The sequence below is a fragment of the Protopterus annectens genome, chromosome 1.part1 (genome assembly GCF_019279795.1).
Source record: "Protopterus annectens isolate FY-2018-M chromosome 1.part1, PAN1.0, whole genome shotgun sequence".
NCBI lineage: Eukaryota > Metazoa > Chordata > Ceratodontiformes > Protopteridae > Protopterus > Protopterus annectens.
The window spans coordinates 698,587,159-698,607,851 of NC_056726.1; the positions used below are offsets into that span (position 1 = coordinate 698,587,159).

General features: G+C 38.9%; 1 protein-coding gene across 1 annotated transcript in view; it reads right to left on the reverse strand.

The window, feature by feature from the left end:
• The window catches only part of PARP8 (poly(ADP-ribose) polymerase family member 8), a 1,481,732-nt gene that overhangs the window by 543,379 nt on the left and 917,660 nt on the right, over positions 1 to 20,693 (reverse strand). The window contains exons 13-14 of the mRNA XM_044077685.1: positions 12,346 to 12,399; positions 12,173 to 12,268 (exon numbers count right to left, since the gene is read on the reverse strand). Coding sequence (XP_043933620.1) covers positions 12,173 to 12,268; positions 12,346 to 12,399 — 150 coding nt within the window. The remainder of the gene's footprint in view (positions 1 to 12,172; positions 12,269 to 12,345; positions 12,400 to 20,693) is intronic.

Sequence of the window (20,693 nt, forward strand, 5' to 3'; positions counted from 1 at the left end):
CCAGTCCATAAGCAGATGTATAGACTTACTCTCAGAACGCACATTCAGGCAATCCAGATAGAATCTCACCACTTGACTTAATGCCATGTCTTTGGGATGTAGGGAAAGACTAAAGCACCTGACAAAATCATATTAGACATAAGTGAAGACCTGCAGACTTCACAGGAGAGGTCTGCAGCTGGGAAAAATGGCACAAATGAAGACAGCAATGGTAACTGTTACACCACTGAGCTATTCTGTGAAAAAAAAAATTATATATATATATATATATATATATATATATATATATATATATATCTACATGGATCTAGGACTTTTGATCGAAAGATCAAAAGTCCGAATCTATAATTACCGAACATACTTTGCCGAAAGCACTTTCACCGGAAAAGCAATTTTGTTAAAGTATGTTTAAAAAAAAAAAAATTAAACCTACTGCTATGCAGGAGGGCAAGCCCCTTACACCCCCCCTACTTTAATATTCTCACTCTGAGGTCACATTACACTGGGGAAAAGGGAATTTCCCCTTATCCGCACTGTAGTATGACCGGCACAACAAGCATACTTATTCGAAAGTGCTGGTTCGGTAACAGCACTTTCGGTTAAGTATGCTTGGCGATTTATGTTTTGGTGGAAAGTGCAGTCGGGGATCTGTACAGATCCCATATATATATATATATATATATATATATATATATATATATATACACACACACACACACACACACACACACACACACACACACACACACACACACACACAATATAACAACGTCAAGATGTTTCTTTAAGAAAAGAAGTATTTTCCTCTCCCAGACCTCATGTCTAGCAACACCTTCAGCACTTCTCCATCTCCTCTTTCATGGAAAAAGGAAAGTAGGCATTACCTCTTCATTTCCCTCCCCCTCATCACCCAATTTTCTAGTACCTGGACTACTACTCAGACTCAGGCTGTATGGGTTACACTCAGGGTTCTACCCTCTGTGCAGCAGAATCAACCTTTCTTTGCATTTTACAGCCCCTATGAAATGCTACATTTGTGAATGCAAACATTGGCCAATAATTTTAGTGCTTCTGTATATCTAGACAGAAATCTAAGCTTTTCTAATATGTAAATTGGAGGTAAAGCTTATTAAATGCGTTTATAAGGGAAAGTTATTTCTTGCAGCACAACAAAGCGTATCAAGTGCCACATACGTGGTACCTTTTGATTCTCTACATAAAACAAAGGCACAGTACCCTCTCTCTCTCTCTCAGTAACATGAGATGATGATCTTTCTTTTCACTAATAAGAACACATACAGTTTGTGGCCTACATTCTGAATAGGGATTAGCATGGTATAAACATAATTTATGTAGTTACCATAATTATAGATGTGTAAAATCAGGGTCCACCAAAAGGACTCAAAGTTGTCAGGACATGGAGAGCACAACACCTAAAACTTTCTCAGGTTACCTTGCTCCTCTCCTTCACTATGTGTCAAAGGATTGCTTTTATGACCTCTGCTAGCCTATACAAAGGTATACCAAAGTACTAAGTATTCCATAGGAGACTTTTGAATTGGCTTGCGTGAAAGCATGTTGTGAGGTCAAGGTTATTATGCCATGGTAGAACAGATAATAAGATAAATCTGTTACTCTTAAAATTAATAGCAGGAAGTACCATATACATTGTCTATGCAGATGTAAAAGTGAAACTTTTATAAAGAGAATAGAGATGGAGTAGAATAAATTTACAGAGCACATAAAAAGTGGTCTGGTTAAGTGTTAAGGCAGAATCCCATGTGACATGATGAAAAGAAGGGTACACCATCACTGAAACAAGTCAACTGACTCTAGAAATAGATTGATCACAACATGACAACAATACTGGGAAGAATCCATTTGGACAAAAAGGAAGCACTTACTGAATGAACATAGAGGAAATGATTATTGTAATTCAACATGTGTAGATTTGATTGTCACAGTGTGTAAGTGACTCTGAAATCTGAAAAAGATGTCAAAACAGAGGATATTCATTGGTTTATAGGTTCTTACTAAGCTTACAGATAAAAACACACCATCAGAAAGCTCAGTCACATCACCCAGTACTGGTGGAAAGGAGCAGCATCCCTTATTAAGTAGACTTTCCATACATACTCCAGGTGAAAATTTGTGATTATTTATCCAGTCACACACGCACTCTGCTTGACAGCTAAAGGCAATCTATTTCAGAAAAAGTGCACATGTTTGGTTAGGTATCCATCACACCATTTCATTGATGAGACTGGTGTAGGTTTAGGGATCCAGAACAGATGTTTGCTTTACCACTTGCTGCATTAGTTGATGAAGTCTAAAGAGTGTTGGGTCATGCATGGCATGGAAAGCTAAGCAGACATCACCCCTCAGGAGTCTGTAGGTCACTCAGTAGAGCAACAGAACTTTTATTACTTTAGTGTAACTAAGGCTGTTAAGACCCGAGATCTTTTTGGTGAGGAAAAGTTAAGATCTCTCAAGCTAATTTAGCTGACTGGTGAGGTACATGCAACTGAACTAAGTAGTGAGAAGATGAGCAAAGAAGCCAGCCCCCGAGCATTACACAGCAATCACAGGAAAGAAATTTGGAGCAAATATTTCATCCATGATGCCAAGAAGGTATCCAAATGATTTTGTAGGACTGAACAATGTTTGCAAGGGAGGTAAGCGACAAGACAATGAAGATAGAGATGCCCACACTATAGATACTGGCCAACTATACACAGCAGCATCCATAGCTGGGGAGCTATGGTACCTGATAACTAAGGTACAGCCTTAAACTAAGTTACAACATTCACAAAACTTTTCAGAATAAAAAAATCCATTTTTCACATTTTAGCTATAGATCCGTGGTGGTGCAGCGGTTAGTATTGTCACCTCACAGCAAGAGGTTCTCCCGTTCGATTCTTGGTTGGAGTGCCTTCTGTGTGGAGTCTGCATGTCCTCCCCGCAGTCGAGTGACGTTAAAGACATGCAGGTAGGTGTGAGCGTGAATGGGCGTGCCTTCATTGAAGGTTGGGCATCAGGCTGGCAACTCGGCACCGTAAAATCCACTGCCAATCATAAGCAGACCGGAGTTCTGCTGTGGTGGCCCCTAACCGGGAAAAGCCAAAAGACGTTATTGCATTTTAGCTATAGCCACAATTAGTACTGCTAACAAGATGAAGTGGTTTCACAGAAACTACTGAATTTAATGAAGTGGTTTCTCAAGATCTATTATTTATTTATTTATTTGCATTTGCTTACCAGGATAGTCCATTGGGCCAAAGTGAGCCCATTTTCTGTGGAGGCCAGGGGAGAAAAGCTCCACATTAACAAGCATATACAGTAGAAGAGTCAACAGTTGACCAATACTACAAAATCATTTTGGAAACATATGTACGGAGTTTGCATAGACAAGGATTGTAACTCTGAAATTTCTTCTGGCTGTGCAAACTGCAATCACAAAAATAATTTTTCAAAGCAAATACTTCAATTCTGCCATAGGAGCGGGTTTAAATACAAGGAGAGCAAATTTGTCAGTGCAGAAAATATATACTCCATGAAAGAATATGATCCTTTTGGAGGTCTTATAAGAACAGTACCATTCAGAAAGGCTTTGCAAACTTTCAGAGAGACTAAAAATACAGAATCTGTGACGTGAAACAAATTCAAACAGCAGCAAGGTGCACTTTAATAGAAGAATAACTGAGGCCTCCTAACTACATGATGTAGAGGCAAAAAGGTCTGCCTATAGAGGTAAAAAGCTCTACCTACAACTGAGGTGACCAGTGTTCAACTGCAAGCATGGGCACTGGAGGGACTGGGCAGGTAAGTATGGGAGTGAGTGGCCACTGCTAAATGATTCACACTTTGGAAAGGGAAGTGGCTTGGCTCATTGTGTTAGCAACACCTACCAAAAAGCAGGTGAATCAATCACAGCAACAGTCCTATCAAGCCTCTGCTGCACTAATGATGCATTACTCAGGTAGATGGCTGGTATGAGTGTAAGTACACATGCACCCTGCTGCAGTAGCATGTAGGGGAGCTTGCAATCCAATCCACCAACAAAGAAAGGAGTTAGTAAATTCTGCAGGACTTACACATTGGCCTACTTGCTCTTTCCCAGTTTGATGAAGCCAAGCTCTCAATCACTGGAAGAATGAATGATATGAATGGATGCAGGAAGCTAAGTTATTAGGAATTCCTACTATGGCCTGTACCTGTACCAAAATTTTAAGATAAGCAGAACAAGACTAACACGTGATGAACAGTATAAGGATACTATTCAAATGAAAAACAGGTCCATTTGTTTTAAGAGTTCCTAGTAGTGGACTTTTGTGCAGAACTGAGGAAAGAATTGGGATTACTCTGGAAAGCTAGGTAGGTTATCTACCCCAGTCACATAGTTAGGGAGTGGTTAAGGGGCAGCTGCCCAGGGTGCAAAGTGTTAAAGGGCATGATCTGACAAACCCCATTCACTGTTTAATGTATACTGGCATTTAAAAATAAATGCCTGCATTGCATTGTGTTTGTGGTCAAAACTGTAGCAGTCTTTGGATGGAATAAACTGTAGTAAATGATTGTTACACATGCAGCAAGCAGTTTGCTACAGTTTATAAGAAAGAACTTTTTTCTTTTTTGTGGTCAATACTGAATACTGTAGTCCTCTATACATGATATTAATATAGTCCTCTATTCATGATATTAACTGCATTTTTTTTTGCTCTTTGAGCAAGATCTGAGAAAAAGGGTGAATGATTGGGGGTGGCAACAGGTGGAAAAATAACTAGTTACACCTGTTCTAGCCATTAGTTGTACTAGAAAAAACACGCGGTTAATAAATAAAAAAAGTTCAATCGGGAATGTCCGACTTGGAACGTAGCCAATTTTCAGCAGAGGCCCAGAAAGAAACACTCCAGATGCATGTCTTTGAACATGGGAGGAAGCCAGAGCACCTGGAGGAAACCCATACAAATGCAACAAGGACATGCAGACTCCACACAAAAGGCACCCCAACCGAGAATTAAACCAGAGAACCTCTTGCTGTGAGGCAATGTTACCACTGCAACACTGCTCCATCCAACTTAGGGAAAGGTAATCTATATATGGTTTGCTGGCAGGAAGGGAAAGGATCAAAGGTGAGCAGTCTTCTCCAACTGATGAGACATGAACAAAAATAACTAGAAATGTAACTAGAATGGAGCTAAGAGAATTGCTCTGGAGGTATACTGTTTAGCTGACCGAATAAACTTCAAAAACAGAAAAAAATGGGGGCTATTTCTAGGTAACAGAATCCCTAGAACATTCCATGGATGGAGTAAAACAGAAAAAAGCTGCAATAGTTGGTGTTGGCTAAAGAGGCATAAATGTCAAGCAAGGCTTCCCCTGGTTATAGAACAGTTGAAACATTACTTTTGTGGCATCACAAAACAATAGTTGAGCCTGTCCATGACAGAGCTGGTTTGCACAGAAAAGAAGTTGCAGTCAGAAAGTGATTTGACATAGCCCTTTCCCAAACTGTCTCTGCCTCTTAGCAATGTGAATAGGAATGTGTTTCTTTTGCTTGTTTACATACCAAACAACAGCATTTTGAAGGCAGAAGTCTTAAAAGGACTGGAAAGTAAGAATGAATACCCTCATTTCCAGTAAATGGATGTCCAAACAGGGCTCCAACAGTGACTGTACACCTTGGACAGCCTGCCCTTAACAATGCCTCACCACCCTAGGAAAGACACATCCATGTTAGCCACTAGAGTAGTAGGGATCAGGAAATTGCTGCCTTGAGTTGGGTGCTGGATATAAAACCAACACGAGATGATTTTCATGCAGTCCTACAACCATAAATTAAGGCCACTGCATTCTTAAAGTCCAGTAAAGTATTGTCATACAAGATACTGGGAAGGGTACTGTGAGAATAGCTGCTGGTATTAGCCCTAAGATCAACAGACAAATTAAAGGGGTCTATATTAGATAAACAAAAGTTGTATTCAGCAAATGCTCACGAGTGAAAACACTGGAAATCAAAAGGGTGTTTATGGGGTCGTGGTACAGTGAGGAGTGGGATATTTGCCCTTTCCTCACTGTAGTGCAATCTTGGAGTTGGAATATATAGTTAGCGGGGGGTGTGGGGGGTTCAGCCCCCCAGAATAAGAAGTTTGATTTCCAGCATTTTCGCTCATGTGAGCGTTTGCTGAATAAAACTTTTGGTTATCTAATATAGACCCAATTAAAGCTATGACAAACTAAACAATCTGATAAACTAGGTTCTGAACAATAAGGATTCTGTCTATGGGCATGCAGGCCTTGCATGCAACTATGTACAAACTGTAGCTTATGAAACTGAGCATCTTAAATAGCCACAAATGCTACTTTACAGTGTTCACAGGTATTCCTAAAATAGTGTGATCAGGGATTTCTGCATAGTATGAGCCTGTTCATGTGTGTGTGTGGGGTGGGGGGGGTAAGCGGCTAGTCATACAGACAGAAAAACTGTTTTACTCTTGCAGTCTGTGGTTTATTGAGCATTTGGCTTTGAACTCTATGGAGCTAAGCTGAGACCATGTTTAAGAGTCCTAAATTGGTAATAACTGCCTCATGGACTCACTGGCTATCTTTACGTATTCATCTTGGAGCTCTGAACTACTCGTCTAATCATTTTTTGATAGACATGGAAGGATAGCCTGCAGAATGGCCATCTGAAAGGTTTATTTTGGAGTGAACTGGTTTATCACAGAACTTGAACCTAACACATACTGGCCTGCTGAGACATTTTGGAGGCCGTTTTTATTACAAATGGCAGATAACATATCTACTCACTGCACTCTACTGACAGGGTAGGATGTGAGGAAGAATATGTGTATGAGCCTCCTGAAAAGTGTGAAGTGTGGTTTTGTAAAAAATAGTAGGTCAAAAAAGATTGTGTCTTTCATAGCTCAAAAAGGGAGAAATAAGCCACCTTGCAGTACGAGTTAGGTAACTGAGTATAAGAACTGCCATGTTAATCTGCTGGGATAAGGTAACTGAGTATAAGAACTGCCATGTTAATCTGCTGGGATACTTAAAACATTTAAGGCTTTTGATTTTCTTTCTTAGATAACATTGGAGTCTTTCCAGCTGAATAATATGTTTGGATTTGTACAGAAGAAAATGAACATTGTATTCAATGATGGGCCTAGTAAGGGAAGAATACAACAGTAGGATGACTTCTTTGATCTGTTGAGAATATTCCTTTGGAAACTAACTGGACAAGATAGAAAGATTTTCTGACTATGATAGAAACATGATAAATGAATGAGAGAGAGTTATGCTTGTAACCATGTCTGCTTTATGAGGAGGACTATAATGTGTGAGATGGGAGCAGCTTTTTTGCAAAACATTATTATGCAGTACTTTTTCTTGCATTTAGCTTGAAACCATTTTCAGTACACTATGTATGCACATTTTTTATCACTTGCTGGAGATGTTTATTATCAGCAGATAAGTGGATATTAGTGTCCAGCTTGCAATCACCAGTATCAACAGCACTTCTGGAACATTGGCTTCAAAATCTGTCAAATAAATGTCAAACAGAAGAGGACACAGGACTGATCCCTGTTGTATTCCAGTAGTTACAATTTTGCATTCTGTGAGGGTACAAGTAACTTTCATAAACTGGGATCTGTTGGATATCCAATCTGCAGTTCAATGGATGATGTAGAGAGTTTGCATTAAGTTTGTCTAATTTTTCAGCATTATCAGCATGGGGGACAGTGTCAAAAGGCTTGGATAGTTTAAGATAAGCACAGAACACTAACCACTGTCAAAAGATTTTGTAAGCCTTTCAAAGAAGTTTACTGCATTCAGGAGACAGGACCAAAAACTACTTGGGGTCTATTTCAATTAAGTTGCCTATGTGTTCATAAATGACTTCTCCAGTGATATCTAACACAACTTTATATACAAGGCTGGTGAGTCTGATGGGCCTAAGATTACCCAGTCTGTTCAGGGCCCACCTCTGTGTAGGATTATTACAGTGGTTGTTTTTCAGGTGGATAGCCTGAAGTTGAATAGTTTAAGCCGTGGCTCAGGTAGTAGACACTTAGCACTGGTGAGAATGCAGCCTGGAATATTGTTTGGTTCCATGGAAGTATTATTTTCAACCTTTTACAAATATTTGAAGACATGTTCCAAAGTAACTTCAGGGGAAACTAACTTTTTAAAGATATTAAGAAAAACAATGTGGATATATATGGGTAAGGTTAGCACTAAATTTGTTTGCAAATATACTGGCTATATCCTTGAGATTGAAATGTGTTATGTTATTATGGATATGTGCATTTTTTGACATGATTCTTCCATTTTTAACATAACTGAAGAAAGATTCATAGCCTCCTTGGGTATCTGTAGCAACCTTAGACTCGTACACCTCTTTACATTTTCTAATAGTGTTGTTAAGTTCCTTGCCAGCATGTCTGAGTGTGGTCCAATGGTAGGGGGATGGGGATATCTTATAATTTTACACTACTTTCTTTCATCTGCTATTTAATCTAGTAATATGGGACTTTTCACCAGAAAGGATTACTTCTGAATTAATCGCAGGCAGATACTGAGTTTTCTATGCAGATGTTTAGCTCCTGAGAAAAGTCAGAGGTGAATGTGGAGCCCCCTCATTTCAGCGTATTTAGAGGGAATTTTTGGGAATTCTGTGTCAGTCTTCTGCAAGCTGAAGTAGAATGGCCCTGGAAAAATCTCTAAAGCTAGTTTAATTTGCTGGTGGAAAAGTACCACTAGACCTGACAGAGAAGATGACTGATTTGTGAAGATACTAAACCAGGGATGATTAGATGTGCAGTAGGTTACAGGAAAGAGCTAGGCAGGTAATAAATATTAGAGGGTTTAGGGCATATTTTTACAATTGTATCCATTGCATTGGTATTGAGAGTCTTTTAAACAATGATAATGTCTATTTTTAGACATACAAGTGTGCCGTTAATAATTGTGTAACTGAAGTTCTCTAAAAATAAGTTATTTGGTTGATATTAGCCCCTCAATGGTATTAAGATAATTTCCATGCTGTATGGAGACATTAATGGAAAACTGCTAGCAGTGAAGTATGAAGTAATAGTTATATGTGTTAAATTGGATCTCTATGGCTGTGGGTAACTTGATATGAGGTGAATGTGTTTCTGATAAACACTTAAACTCCCCCACAGTTAACTTATGGATAGAAGGTCTGACAGGTGCCAAACTCTGATACACATGGAGTGATGTCATTGTAAAAAAAGCCATGCCTTGGTAAGTACACAGATACAAATGTGTTTGACTTGCAAGAGAGCCTCATGTTCTGGCATCTTTCTATTTAAACTTCTAGCATTAAGTAGTACTACTGTGTCTGAATCTGAGACTGAGTTTACTATACTGGAATGACTAATAAGGATCTCCACCTAAAAAGGCACTATGGGGGCAACAAAGATTTTAGCCAGTATGTGGAATCCCTGCTATGAGAAGTGGAAGCCATTCCTGCTAAAACAGGAAGTCTTATTTGCCAACTCATCCCAGGATGACACATACTAAATCCCCCTAGAATGTCTCCACCTAGTCAGCCAGGTGTTAAAGCCTATTAACTAGTCTTGGTATCTAAGTATCATTCTTGCTGGAGGCTAGAAACTATTTAATCCAGTACTTTGCATAGTAAGATCTACATGTCTTTCCACATGTCCCCCTAGGCCAATAACTTTTAGACATTCCCTCCCATGTGGGCCACCACAAAGGCATAGTTATATCTGACTGCTTTTAGGGACTGTAGAGCCCTTGTGACATCATAGATCCTGGCACTGGACAATCAGCTTACAGTCAAGCTTTTATTGCTCAGTCTGGTGAGTGTGAAGTCTGTATACTGATATATATAGTCATGTATGACTAAAATATTTCCCTGTGAGAAAGTAGAAGCAGTCACCCATCACACACACACACACACACACACACACACACACACACACACACACACACACACACACACACACACACATTAAGAGACAACTCAGGAATAAATGTTCCTTTGCTCCTTCTCTCACAAGGACATATTAAGAGACAATCAGGAACAAATGTTCCTTTGCTCCTCCTCGCACAAGGAGAAAACAGGAGCACTAATCCCAAGTTAGTAACTAAGAAGCAGTTTTCAGGCTTTCCCATGGTCAGTTGTGTCAAGGAAGACTAGGAACGAATTTCCCTCTGCTTCTTCTTTCAGCAGAAGCAAAACAGAAACACTAATCCCAAGCTGCTTCCTGAGCAGTGGTTCGTATTCTAGGGATTTGTAATAGTCAGAGATGCATGAGATTTTTGAAAGTATGCTGGAAAAAAATATGTGTATATTTATACACACTCACAACACACACAGATATACACATTGCGTTTCTGCATGTACCTATATAGTTTTAATCATATCATAAATATGTGACATTAAATTGTTGATGCACAAAAGATCAACAACAGTATGTCAATCATTCATTTCACTGACAACACAAATACCTAAAAGCAGTATTTCAAAACATGTAAACAAATTCCTTTTGCAATCTATAAGCATTTACTCTACCTAACCATTCAGAACAAATTTGCCTGAATAGTGGTAGTGTTACAGAAATGTTTTTTTCTATGGTAAGGTGTATGGTTAGGATTAATGGTGGGTCAAAGTTATGGTTAGCACACTTTACTAAGGTGGGCAGGCTTCACCCACCTGCTTTGTCTAAGTAATGAGTGTGACCCTAACACAAAATCTAACCCTGCCCCTAACCATACACCTTTCCTTATAAAAAACACTTTCCATAATGCTATTACTACTAAGCAACACAGCTCAAGCACTCACCACACACACACACACACACACACACACACACACACACACACACACACACACACACACACACACACACACACATGACACTAAATAATGAATTTAACATTTGTTTACTGCAAAAGTCCGACTTGTAACGAAGCCAATTTTCAGCAGAGGCCTGAAGAGAACCACTCCAGACACATGTCTTTGTAACATGGGAGGAAACTGTAGTACCCGGAGAAAACCCACATGAATGCAGGGAGGACATGCAGACTCCACAAAGAAGGCACTCCAGCCGAAAATTGAACTGGAGAACCTCTTGTTGTGAGGCAACAATGCTACCGCTCCACCACTGCGCCATCCAATATACATCCCCTTACCCAATGCTTACTCTAAGCCTAAGCCACAAACACTAGCACATACACACAGTATATCCTGTTACCTAACCCTAACTCTTACCCTAACCTACAAACACGTACGCATACATTCAAGCTATCCCCTTATCTATTCCTTCCTCTAACCATAAAATACACATGCTCACACATACACTAAACCTATCCCGCAACCCCTACTAACCCTAGCCCACAATCACTTGCACATGCACTACTACCCTAACACATATACACATAGATGCATATAAAAACACACACACACACACACACACACACACACACACACACACACACACACACACACTCACACACACACATATATATATATATATATATATAGAGAGAGAGAGAGAGTTATTTACACATATAAAATTGGATTATTATAGGCTCATAGATAAGTACTAGGGCAGTTGCCCTTGCAGGCCATTTTCAGCCTACCCAATTTCCCTTTTTGTGCTTGAAATAATCTATCCCATTTGGTCACAGATTGGCTACATCTATTCCATGGTTACAGATTATATATTACCCCTGCCCGTGCATAGAATACAGCATTTAGGAGCTGCTTCTGTCCATTAGTAGTACAGGGGAGTCCTGGGATAACTTTTCTGTTTTCAAACCATAAGAAATGCCCCCATAACTGTGTGTGTGTGTGTGTGTGTGTGTGTGTGTGTGTGTGTGTGTGTGTGCATGCCTCTGTAAAAATTGCTCTACAAGATAATTAATGATTGACTTCCATTTGTTATGCTTATTCCATGTTCTTGTATGGTGTTGTGTAACGTATGTTTCATACTTTGTGTGTTTGTTTATGTGTGTGTATGCATGTGTTTGTGTGGGATGAGGTGGGTGTGTGTGCGTGTTGTGGGTATCGGTGTGGCTGCATTCATGTTATGGCAAGACCAATAGTTTGCAAGATTGACAGTTGAAACCCTTGATAAACTGTTTTTTTCAGATGGCAGCATTATACTTACACACTTACCCTTAACATCGGTCCATTCTGAAAGATGTGAGGCTCATCACACACAACACAGTATTCATTGAGAACTGGGATTCGTTGTTCAGCATACCTAAATATCTGAAAGTAACAAAAACAAATTTTAGATAGTAACTCATAACAAACATGACTAGCAATAAAAACACTGTACTACTTACTTGAACAAGAAAACCTTGATCTCGACTTGGAACTGATTTTGCTTCATAGTTTAGCTAAGAAGAAAAAATGGAATTTAATCAATATCATTAGCATCATCATCATTTTTTCCTACTACTCTGTGCTATGCAGGAACTGTTAAAATGCTAAAACAACTTTTCCTTGTGCACTTCTGATTACATTTCTGCCTTCCAGTCATCTCTGAAAATAGAAATAAAAGACCAAGAAATTTTCCATGGCAGGGCTAGCCACTTGATGGTGTAAAATATGTCTCTAGGTGTTTCAGTCATGTTGACTAATGTTGCCAAATGGACATGGGTATTTGCCAGTGAAAAGTAGGTTTAAGACCCAGCCTACTCCAACCTATGTCAAGGACCCAAGCTAATGGGTGGAGGGGTGTATGTGCCTGTAGTGGTCAGCATGTGCCCACTGTAAAGCCCAGCAACCCTGGGTAAATAAGTTAATGGCCAGACAGTATCCTGTTGTCCATTTTGGGTTACCTGGGATAGCTATCCTGATGGAAAGCTGGACATAAACCAATCAACCTGCCTAACACAAACTGAGAATTACTACACTCAGTGTAGGTTCACTGAGACAACAGGGCTTGGAAATGGATGACATGATGGCAAGGAGGATGCTGGACAACCTATGCATCCAGGAGACAAAATGGAAGAAAGACGCAGAAAAGTCACTTGGCTTGGGATCCAGAGTCCACTAATTAGGAGAACTGGCTAGAAATCATGGGGTCTATATTACGTTATCGAATACTCATGTATTTGAAAATGTAATAGTCGACCCATAAATGTCGAAAACATCAAACGTAGAACAAGTACAAACAATACAAAAACCCACCCAAGCAAATCATTTAAACGCTGTAAGATGGAGGGCAAGCCCCTCCCTGCACCCCCCCACTACTTAAATATACCAACTCCAGGATCACCATACAGTGCAGACAATGGAAAAATTCAATTTCTGCACTGTACGGAGATCTCCATTGAAATGTTTGACGTTTTCGACATTTACGGGTCCATACCTCTCAAGTGTACCTCATTATGAGGAACGTACCTCATTTGGGGTGTTAAAAAGTTCATGTTCCTCGTAGTTCCTCAAAGTTCCACATTGAAAGAGCCTGTCACACATTCAGTGTTAGGAATTTTTTAAAGTGAAATCCATGGTAAATATAAATTAATCATATTAATTCATTAAAGGATCTTCTTTTTAAGCAAAACCAGCATATTTTAACCATCCTATGACCTTCCTAGTTGAAGTTGTTAGTAAGCCATTAGTATGTGTTCCACATTTTGCCCATTTGTTCCACATTATGAAGACGAATGTTCCTCTTTGGAGATGGAAGGTTGAGAGCTATGTACGGGTCGACTATTACATTTTCGAATACACGAGTATTCAATAACATAATATAGACCAAAATCATGTGGTAATTGAGGAGATGGAGTGGCTTTAGAAGACAATGAAGGTGAGGGATGTCATCAGGATTAGTGACAGACTCTTGGTAATCAGACTCCAGTATAACATTTATAGTCTCATACTATGCTCCCAGCAGGGTTGTGACTGTGAGGAAAATAGTGCATTCAGGCAGCATTTGCAGGGACTACTAGGTAAAGCACAACAATATGAACTGATGTTGATAATGGGTTACCTGAATGCACATACTGAGCTAGACAGAACAGGATATAAGGACTTGCTGGGTCCACATGTGTGGTGTAAGAGGAATAAACAAGGAGAAGCCATTCAAGACTTTTGTCTGGTAAATTGCTTGATGCTGACCAATACATCATTTAGTAAGAGACACAGTCACAAGATCATATACAAGAGTGGCCAACATGCAAATCAGGTAGACTTCCTCCTATTAAGGAAAGAGCAGTTGGATAGATTCAGGAATTGCAAAGTTATCCCCAGTAAAACAGTCATCCCACAGCATAAACCACTGGTTGCCACAATCAGTTGCAAGCAGTGGCCAGAGAAGGCTTTAATGTCAACAGAGAGCAGGTTGAAGACATGGAAGTTGACTGGAGAGAAAGCATGACAGTTCATGGAATTACTCATGGCTCTAGTTCCTCAAGAAGTAGAAGAGGATATAGGTGGAGTTGAAGAAGAATGGCAGCACTCAAAATAGCATGTGTGAGGACTACAGAATGCATCCAAGACAGATATGGAGATAAGGTGCATAAGGAAAGCTGGCAGAGGAATACAGAAGTCCAGGAAGTCATCAACAGAAAGAAGGAGCGCAGAAAAAAGTGGGAGATAGAAAAGATGAGACAGGTGAAAAGGAAGAAATTGGCTAACAAAGAGGCTAACAGAGGAGTTACGATAGCAAAGAACAAGGCATCAGAGGCATCAGAGGCATCAGAGGCACTCTACCACCTTCTGTAATGTGACTCAGTAGGCAGCTCAAAGGAACTATATCAGGTTACAAGGCAAAGACACAAAGATATAGAAGATAATCAGACACACTTCATAAGAGTTGATTGCAACTTCCAACAGCATCTAAATGAAGAAAACCTTACATTAGCTGTACTGCCCCAGACACAGCCTATGATGTAAGAAGAGGAGGAGCCCACCTTAGACGAAGTAAGAACAGCACTAAGGAAAATGAAGTCCAGAAAAGCAGCAGGGTCAGGTGAGAATATGATAAAGATGTTTGGTGAGTTAATGGGAAAAAATGGCTCCTGATGGCACTCATTGCAGTGTGGAGAGGAAGGCGTATCCCAGATGAATGGAGAATAAGAATACTAGTGCCATTGGTCAAGTACAAAAGGGACATTCACAATTGTTGGCAGTACAGAAGTATCAAACCCCTGTCACACTGCACAGAAGCTTTGGAGAGGGTGATTGATAAATTAATACGCAGAACAGTAGAAAGTAAAATGGAAGATGAGTGGTTCAGATCAGGGTGCAGCACAACTTACCTGACATTTATAGTGAGATAGATGCTTGAGAAGAAACTACAGATGAGGAAATAATCCAACTGAACATTCCTGGACTTGAAGAAATCATATGACAGGGTGCCAAGAAAGTTGACTTGGGCAGTCCTGTGGTGGTTCCAAGTCCAAGAAACATTGGTAGAATTAGTGCAGGTTATGTACAAGGGCCCAATGACTCAAGTATGAACAGTGTTCAGTCTCAAAGAGGCTTTCTCAGTTGGCGTGTCTGTGCATCAAGGTTCAACTGTAAGTCCACCGCTGTTCATATTGGTGATAGACCCAATTAACAAACAGGTCTGAGTGGACAAATCAACAAAGCTGCTGTAAGCAGATGATGTGGCATTGCAAATGGACAACAAGAACTTCAGCAAAAGATAGGGAAATAGAATGCAAAACTGAAGGAGCATGGGATGAAACTGAGTACAAATAAAAAAAAATGCAATGGCAGTAAGTGGGAGAAATTAGAAGAAGCTGAGAATTGAACTAGAAGGGAAAATAGAGGAACAGGTTAACAGCTTCAAGTATCTGAGGGAGGGATCTTGAGGAGAAGGGAAGTCTGATTCAAGAGACCAAAGCTAGGTGTACTACTATATGGTACAGAATCCCGGGAGGTACAAGCAAAACGGTTGAAGCTAGAGGTGAAATATATGAAGTTCCAGAGATGGGTGGTAGGATGTACACTGTGAGACAGACAAAGAAATGAGGACATAAGAGCAGAAGCCAAAGGAGCTAAATTTGCAGAAAATGTGCAACAGAACAGATTACAGTAGTTCTGGTGCATATGCAGAAAAGCAGAAGACAATCTGGTGAAGAAGACCTGAGCCAATCAGGAAGAAGCTAAGAGGAAACGGAGTACAACAAAGAGGTGGATGGATTGTGTGACAAAAGCCCTACAACTGTCAGGTGTGAGTGTCATAGAAAGCTGGAGAGTGGCACTAAACAGATGCAGATGGCAATATTTAACACAGCATCCCTATCCCCATGTAGAAAATTGAAAACAGGGGTTTGATGATGATGATTATGCTGATGGCAATTTGAGAAAATATTTGCCATTAGATTCAACATCCCTGCTAACTCAGTTTAATGATTCATCTTTTTATCCATAAACCTAAAAGAGCAAGTAGTAATAGTAAGAGGCACACATATTAAGACCTAACAGTACAGTCTACAGCTATACTTTTTATGTACTGACTGACACAGGGCAATTATATTCATATTAGAATTTAGGAAGGACTGAGATAGCATTAGGACACCTAATCCTGTTTCTGTTAAAATTAATTATAGTGGAAAAATTTTGCAGGAAGGCTGTTGTTCTTGGATGCTATTTCTTATGTTAACAGTTCACTGTATCCACACACCTGAAGGCCTGACAGCAATTCTAGTCTTGTTTATTCCTGGATTTCCAGTCAGGCAGAAGAGAGGATGCCCACAGATGATGCATTTAAATTTCAAACAAGTCTTGGCACAGTGCTACACCATTTATTGCTGAAAAAAATAAAATGATTATGGGCCATTCCCAAAATGTAGAGATGGACAGTAAAATGAATGACTAACCAGAAGAACAAGGAGTCACTTCAGGTGGGGGTAAGAGGGCATATGATGATTTGCTGGTATCCAGTGCCATACTTCAGTTTCAGTGTCAGGACAGGTTTACTAAATATGTAACAGTTATCACAATGAAATGGAAGAGCAAAATGAGCATGTTTACTAGTGACAGACGCTTCTTATTATTTCGGCTTTTCCCGGTTAGACAGAAATGGCAAAAGCAGATAGTAAGACCAGCATCCTTGTAAGAGCTGCTGCAGCTTGCAGGACATGTAGATATACATACAGCATTTGGGAACTAACACAAAAAATAAAAAAATCACAACTTTATGTACTTCACTGGCGATGTAGTGAAGCAAGTGAAAACGTACATACTTAAATGGGTGGCCCAGGATGACAGAGGAGTAAAGGGATTGAATGTCATAGGTACATTTTAGCTGACCCATCCAATGTGAAAGGAAAGAAAACTGATGAGATCTACAAGGCAGCAGGGAGCACAACTGCCAAGCAGAATGAAGAGTGGACGAATGCTGTCCTCCCATGCTATATCACACAGGTAAGGCCATATCTGGAGTGCTATGCCCAGTCCTTTCACATATAATGGTAAATGATATCTTAGCAGTTAGAAAGTGCACAGTGTAGAAAAGAGAGAGACAGGAATGGAAAGGGATAACGTTTAATGCAATCCTTGGTAAGTATGGTATGCTTACAATGTAGAACAGGAGAAAACATTTCTTAAAAAAATGGGACATGAATGCTTAGTACAGAGAAGATGACTCTGAAGGAACAACCATATATTTGATATATTTGACAGATGTAGTGCAGAGAGTCAGCAATTCATTCTAAAAAGCGATGGTACAGTGTAAGCTAACAGAGGGATTCAGTAATGACTAGCAAAGAAGGAATAACAACGGAGATACGCTAACAGCATATGAGCAAGTAACAGCATCTGGGTAACCTCATTACATAACAAGCCTTTTTCCATTATTGATTTTGTGTGCTTATATATTTGAAAATAACATCATAGATAGTACTCCCTCTTTGTTAAGTGTAGTTTGATTTATTATAGTAATCCTATGTCTGTCATTTTATACCTGCTTTGGTGTCAAAAATAGCAATGAAAACATCTGTCTTGAAAAAAGGAAAAAAGGAAAATCCATGGATTGGACAGCATACTAATTGAATTTTGCAATTCATTTGCTGAACAACTGGTACCTTGTTTATATCACGTTACGCATTTTAATATCCTGTCATAGCACTATTCAGCTGCATGAAAACAGCTCAAACCACTCTGAGTTATTTTCACCAAAGAAAACAAAGAAGAATTAATAATGGATTTCATTATCAAATCTTGATTTTCAAATCTTAGCTGGGGCAAAGAACAAGAAATTGATCTGGACCAAATTTTCTATATACGTCAGCTTGATATTTGCCACAGGACATGACAAATACAATAATAAGGAATACTTCTGCTAGTCTGGGCTCTATTGATGCTGCAAGTACATTTGGTTTGATTGACAGGACACACGCACATTTTTGAATTTTCTGAGCCTCTTATGAGATACATAAGTATCATTATTAATGTATACAGTAGTGATATGGTTACAATAATGTTTATCAATTCATCCTTCTTTTTTGAATGTATCTGCAGAAGTTAACTACAGCTTCCCATTACCTAATGCATTATATGCAACAATTCTGAAGTTGCTGCTTTGTATTTTAAGTGTGGAAGCATGTAGCGTAAACATGCAAAATGATACATGCATGGTGCTAGCCTAAGCAGATACGTTTCTAACTATAACATCTAATCATGAGGAGGAAAGACTTTACTGGGTATTTTAAATAATACTCCAAAATAATGGACTTACAGACTGATACAATGGAAATGGGGCTCTCTTCCTACTGATATGTTGGATAATGGTATTTCTAAAAGTAGTTACAATAAATTTTAGGGGAACTTTTTAAGAAAGATATTTTATGAGATGCAGGAGGTGAACTATTTAGAATTATATGATAGCATAATTTCACATATATAAAGGATGACCTTACTATTCTATGCCTGGGGCAGTTAATACATTAATGTTTTCTTTACTACCTCCGCCATTATTTCCAATAATGAATTTACTGTCATCATGGAGTCTATTCTGGAACAATATCCTGAAAATGAAACTAGACATTTTGGGATGGGGTTCTAACAGTTTTCCAAGGAAGGAAGTCCAGGTACTTACGTATTATCGCAACCATATTCGAAGGAAGTCAATCTTCATATATCCGCACGTGTTTCATGTGTCTCCAAATGTATGAACGTTACTTTGGGAAATGTGATTTACAGTGCTGTTTCTTGCCGATATAACAGACAGACAGAGAGATTCAGTTTAGTTTTCTTGAGGGTACTTGGCAGGCCAATGTGAACTGTTACTGCTGGAAAGCCCCTAATGATATTTAAATGTTCAGCGATGGGAGCTGTTTCAAGCAACCACTTTTAAAGTGCATGACAGCAGTTAGGAACACTTTTTTTACCTTTCTGTACAGGCATTGCATCACCCATCATGAAAAATTAAGGGGAATGTGTAACAGATTTAACAAGTACAGCAAATGAGGTATTTTGAGGGGGATTTTGACACGTAATGCACTTGCCCTTGAAATCTGTCATTCTAAGCAGTAAAACAGACCTCTCAAGCATGTAGAATTCTGCATCATGTCTGCTTTTCCTCTTATCTTTCTAGGATGTTACAAACAGAAGGTGCTTTTTTTGGCCAAAGAATTGAAGACATCAGACACCATTTTAAAGCTAAATCAAATTTCACTTGCAAAGTTCACATCTTTCAGAAAATCTATGGTAATGCAGACGTGTCATTGCATCAACTACATTTATGAGGGAAGTATGTTACAATCTGTCTCCAGTTGTAGGCATTTGTAGGCATTTGTGTCGGGTTGTGATTGCCTTTGTGTACTGAAACACACTTCAGTGACACACGCATTCCCCAAATAACTTGGACAACATATTTCAGCAGGAGAAGTGCTTGGAAATGAGCCGCTTCTCCTGCTCCAAATCTGGCTGCAATTATACAGAAGTACCGAAGTCCAAGACAAAAGAAAATGGGGATCATAATAATTCAAATATTTGTGTGCATTAAAACATTTTTATTGCTGTATTGGATGTCAATTTCAAATAATATTTTAGCCTTTTTCATTTGGTTAACTTTGTCTAATAGATCTTTCGTGCATAATGAATAGAATTCCAAGGAAGGTAATGGTATGTTACAGGACAAAAAAGAAGTACTGTGAGTCTAAAATTTACCCATGCATTTTCACTGAAATATTTTATTGACATCTTGGATATAAAATTCAATCAATGATTTAGTCTTGCATGGCTGGCTAACTTTGTCTATAAGATCCATTGTAACCGATGAATAGAGTTTTCATAGGGACAAGAATTTTCCAAGATCACTGAATTCTGATAAGACTTGTTTGTACACCTTAAACGTTTATTTGGAGTACCATATTCACCTCATAGTGTACACAATTCATGGTACAGATTCTAATTATGAAATAAAATGGTTATTGTGTAAATGATCTGTTTTGAGTGAATGGAGATTACAGAAGAAAAATATTCAAAACATTAGAGAATCATCTAGAAAAATAACTTTTGTGAATTTATGAAATATATTTTTATATTTCATGGAGATATGAATAATCTGAGATCAATAGCAATGATTTTAAAATTGTAAAGAATTCTCCAAAATATATTTTCTTAAAAAAAAAAAAGGGCAGATTTTATCGGAGAGCCCCTTGGGCCTGGATAAATGGAAAACATGTTTACAATGGTGTCAGCTGATTAAGGAAAATAAATAAGATGGATG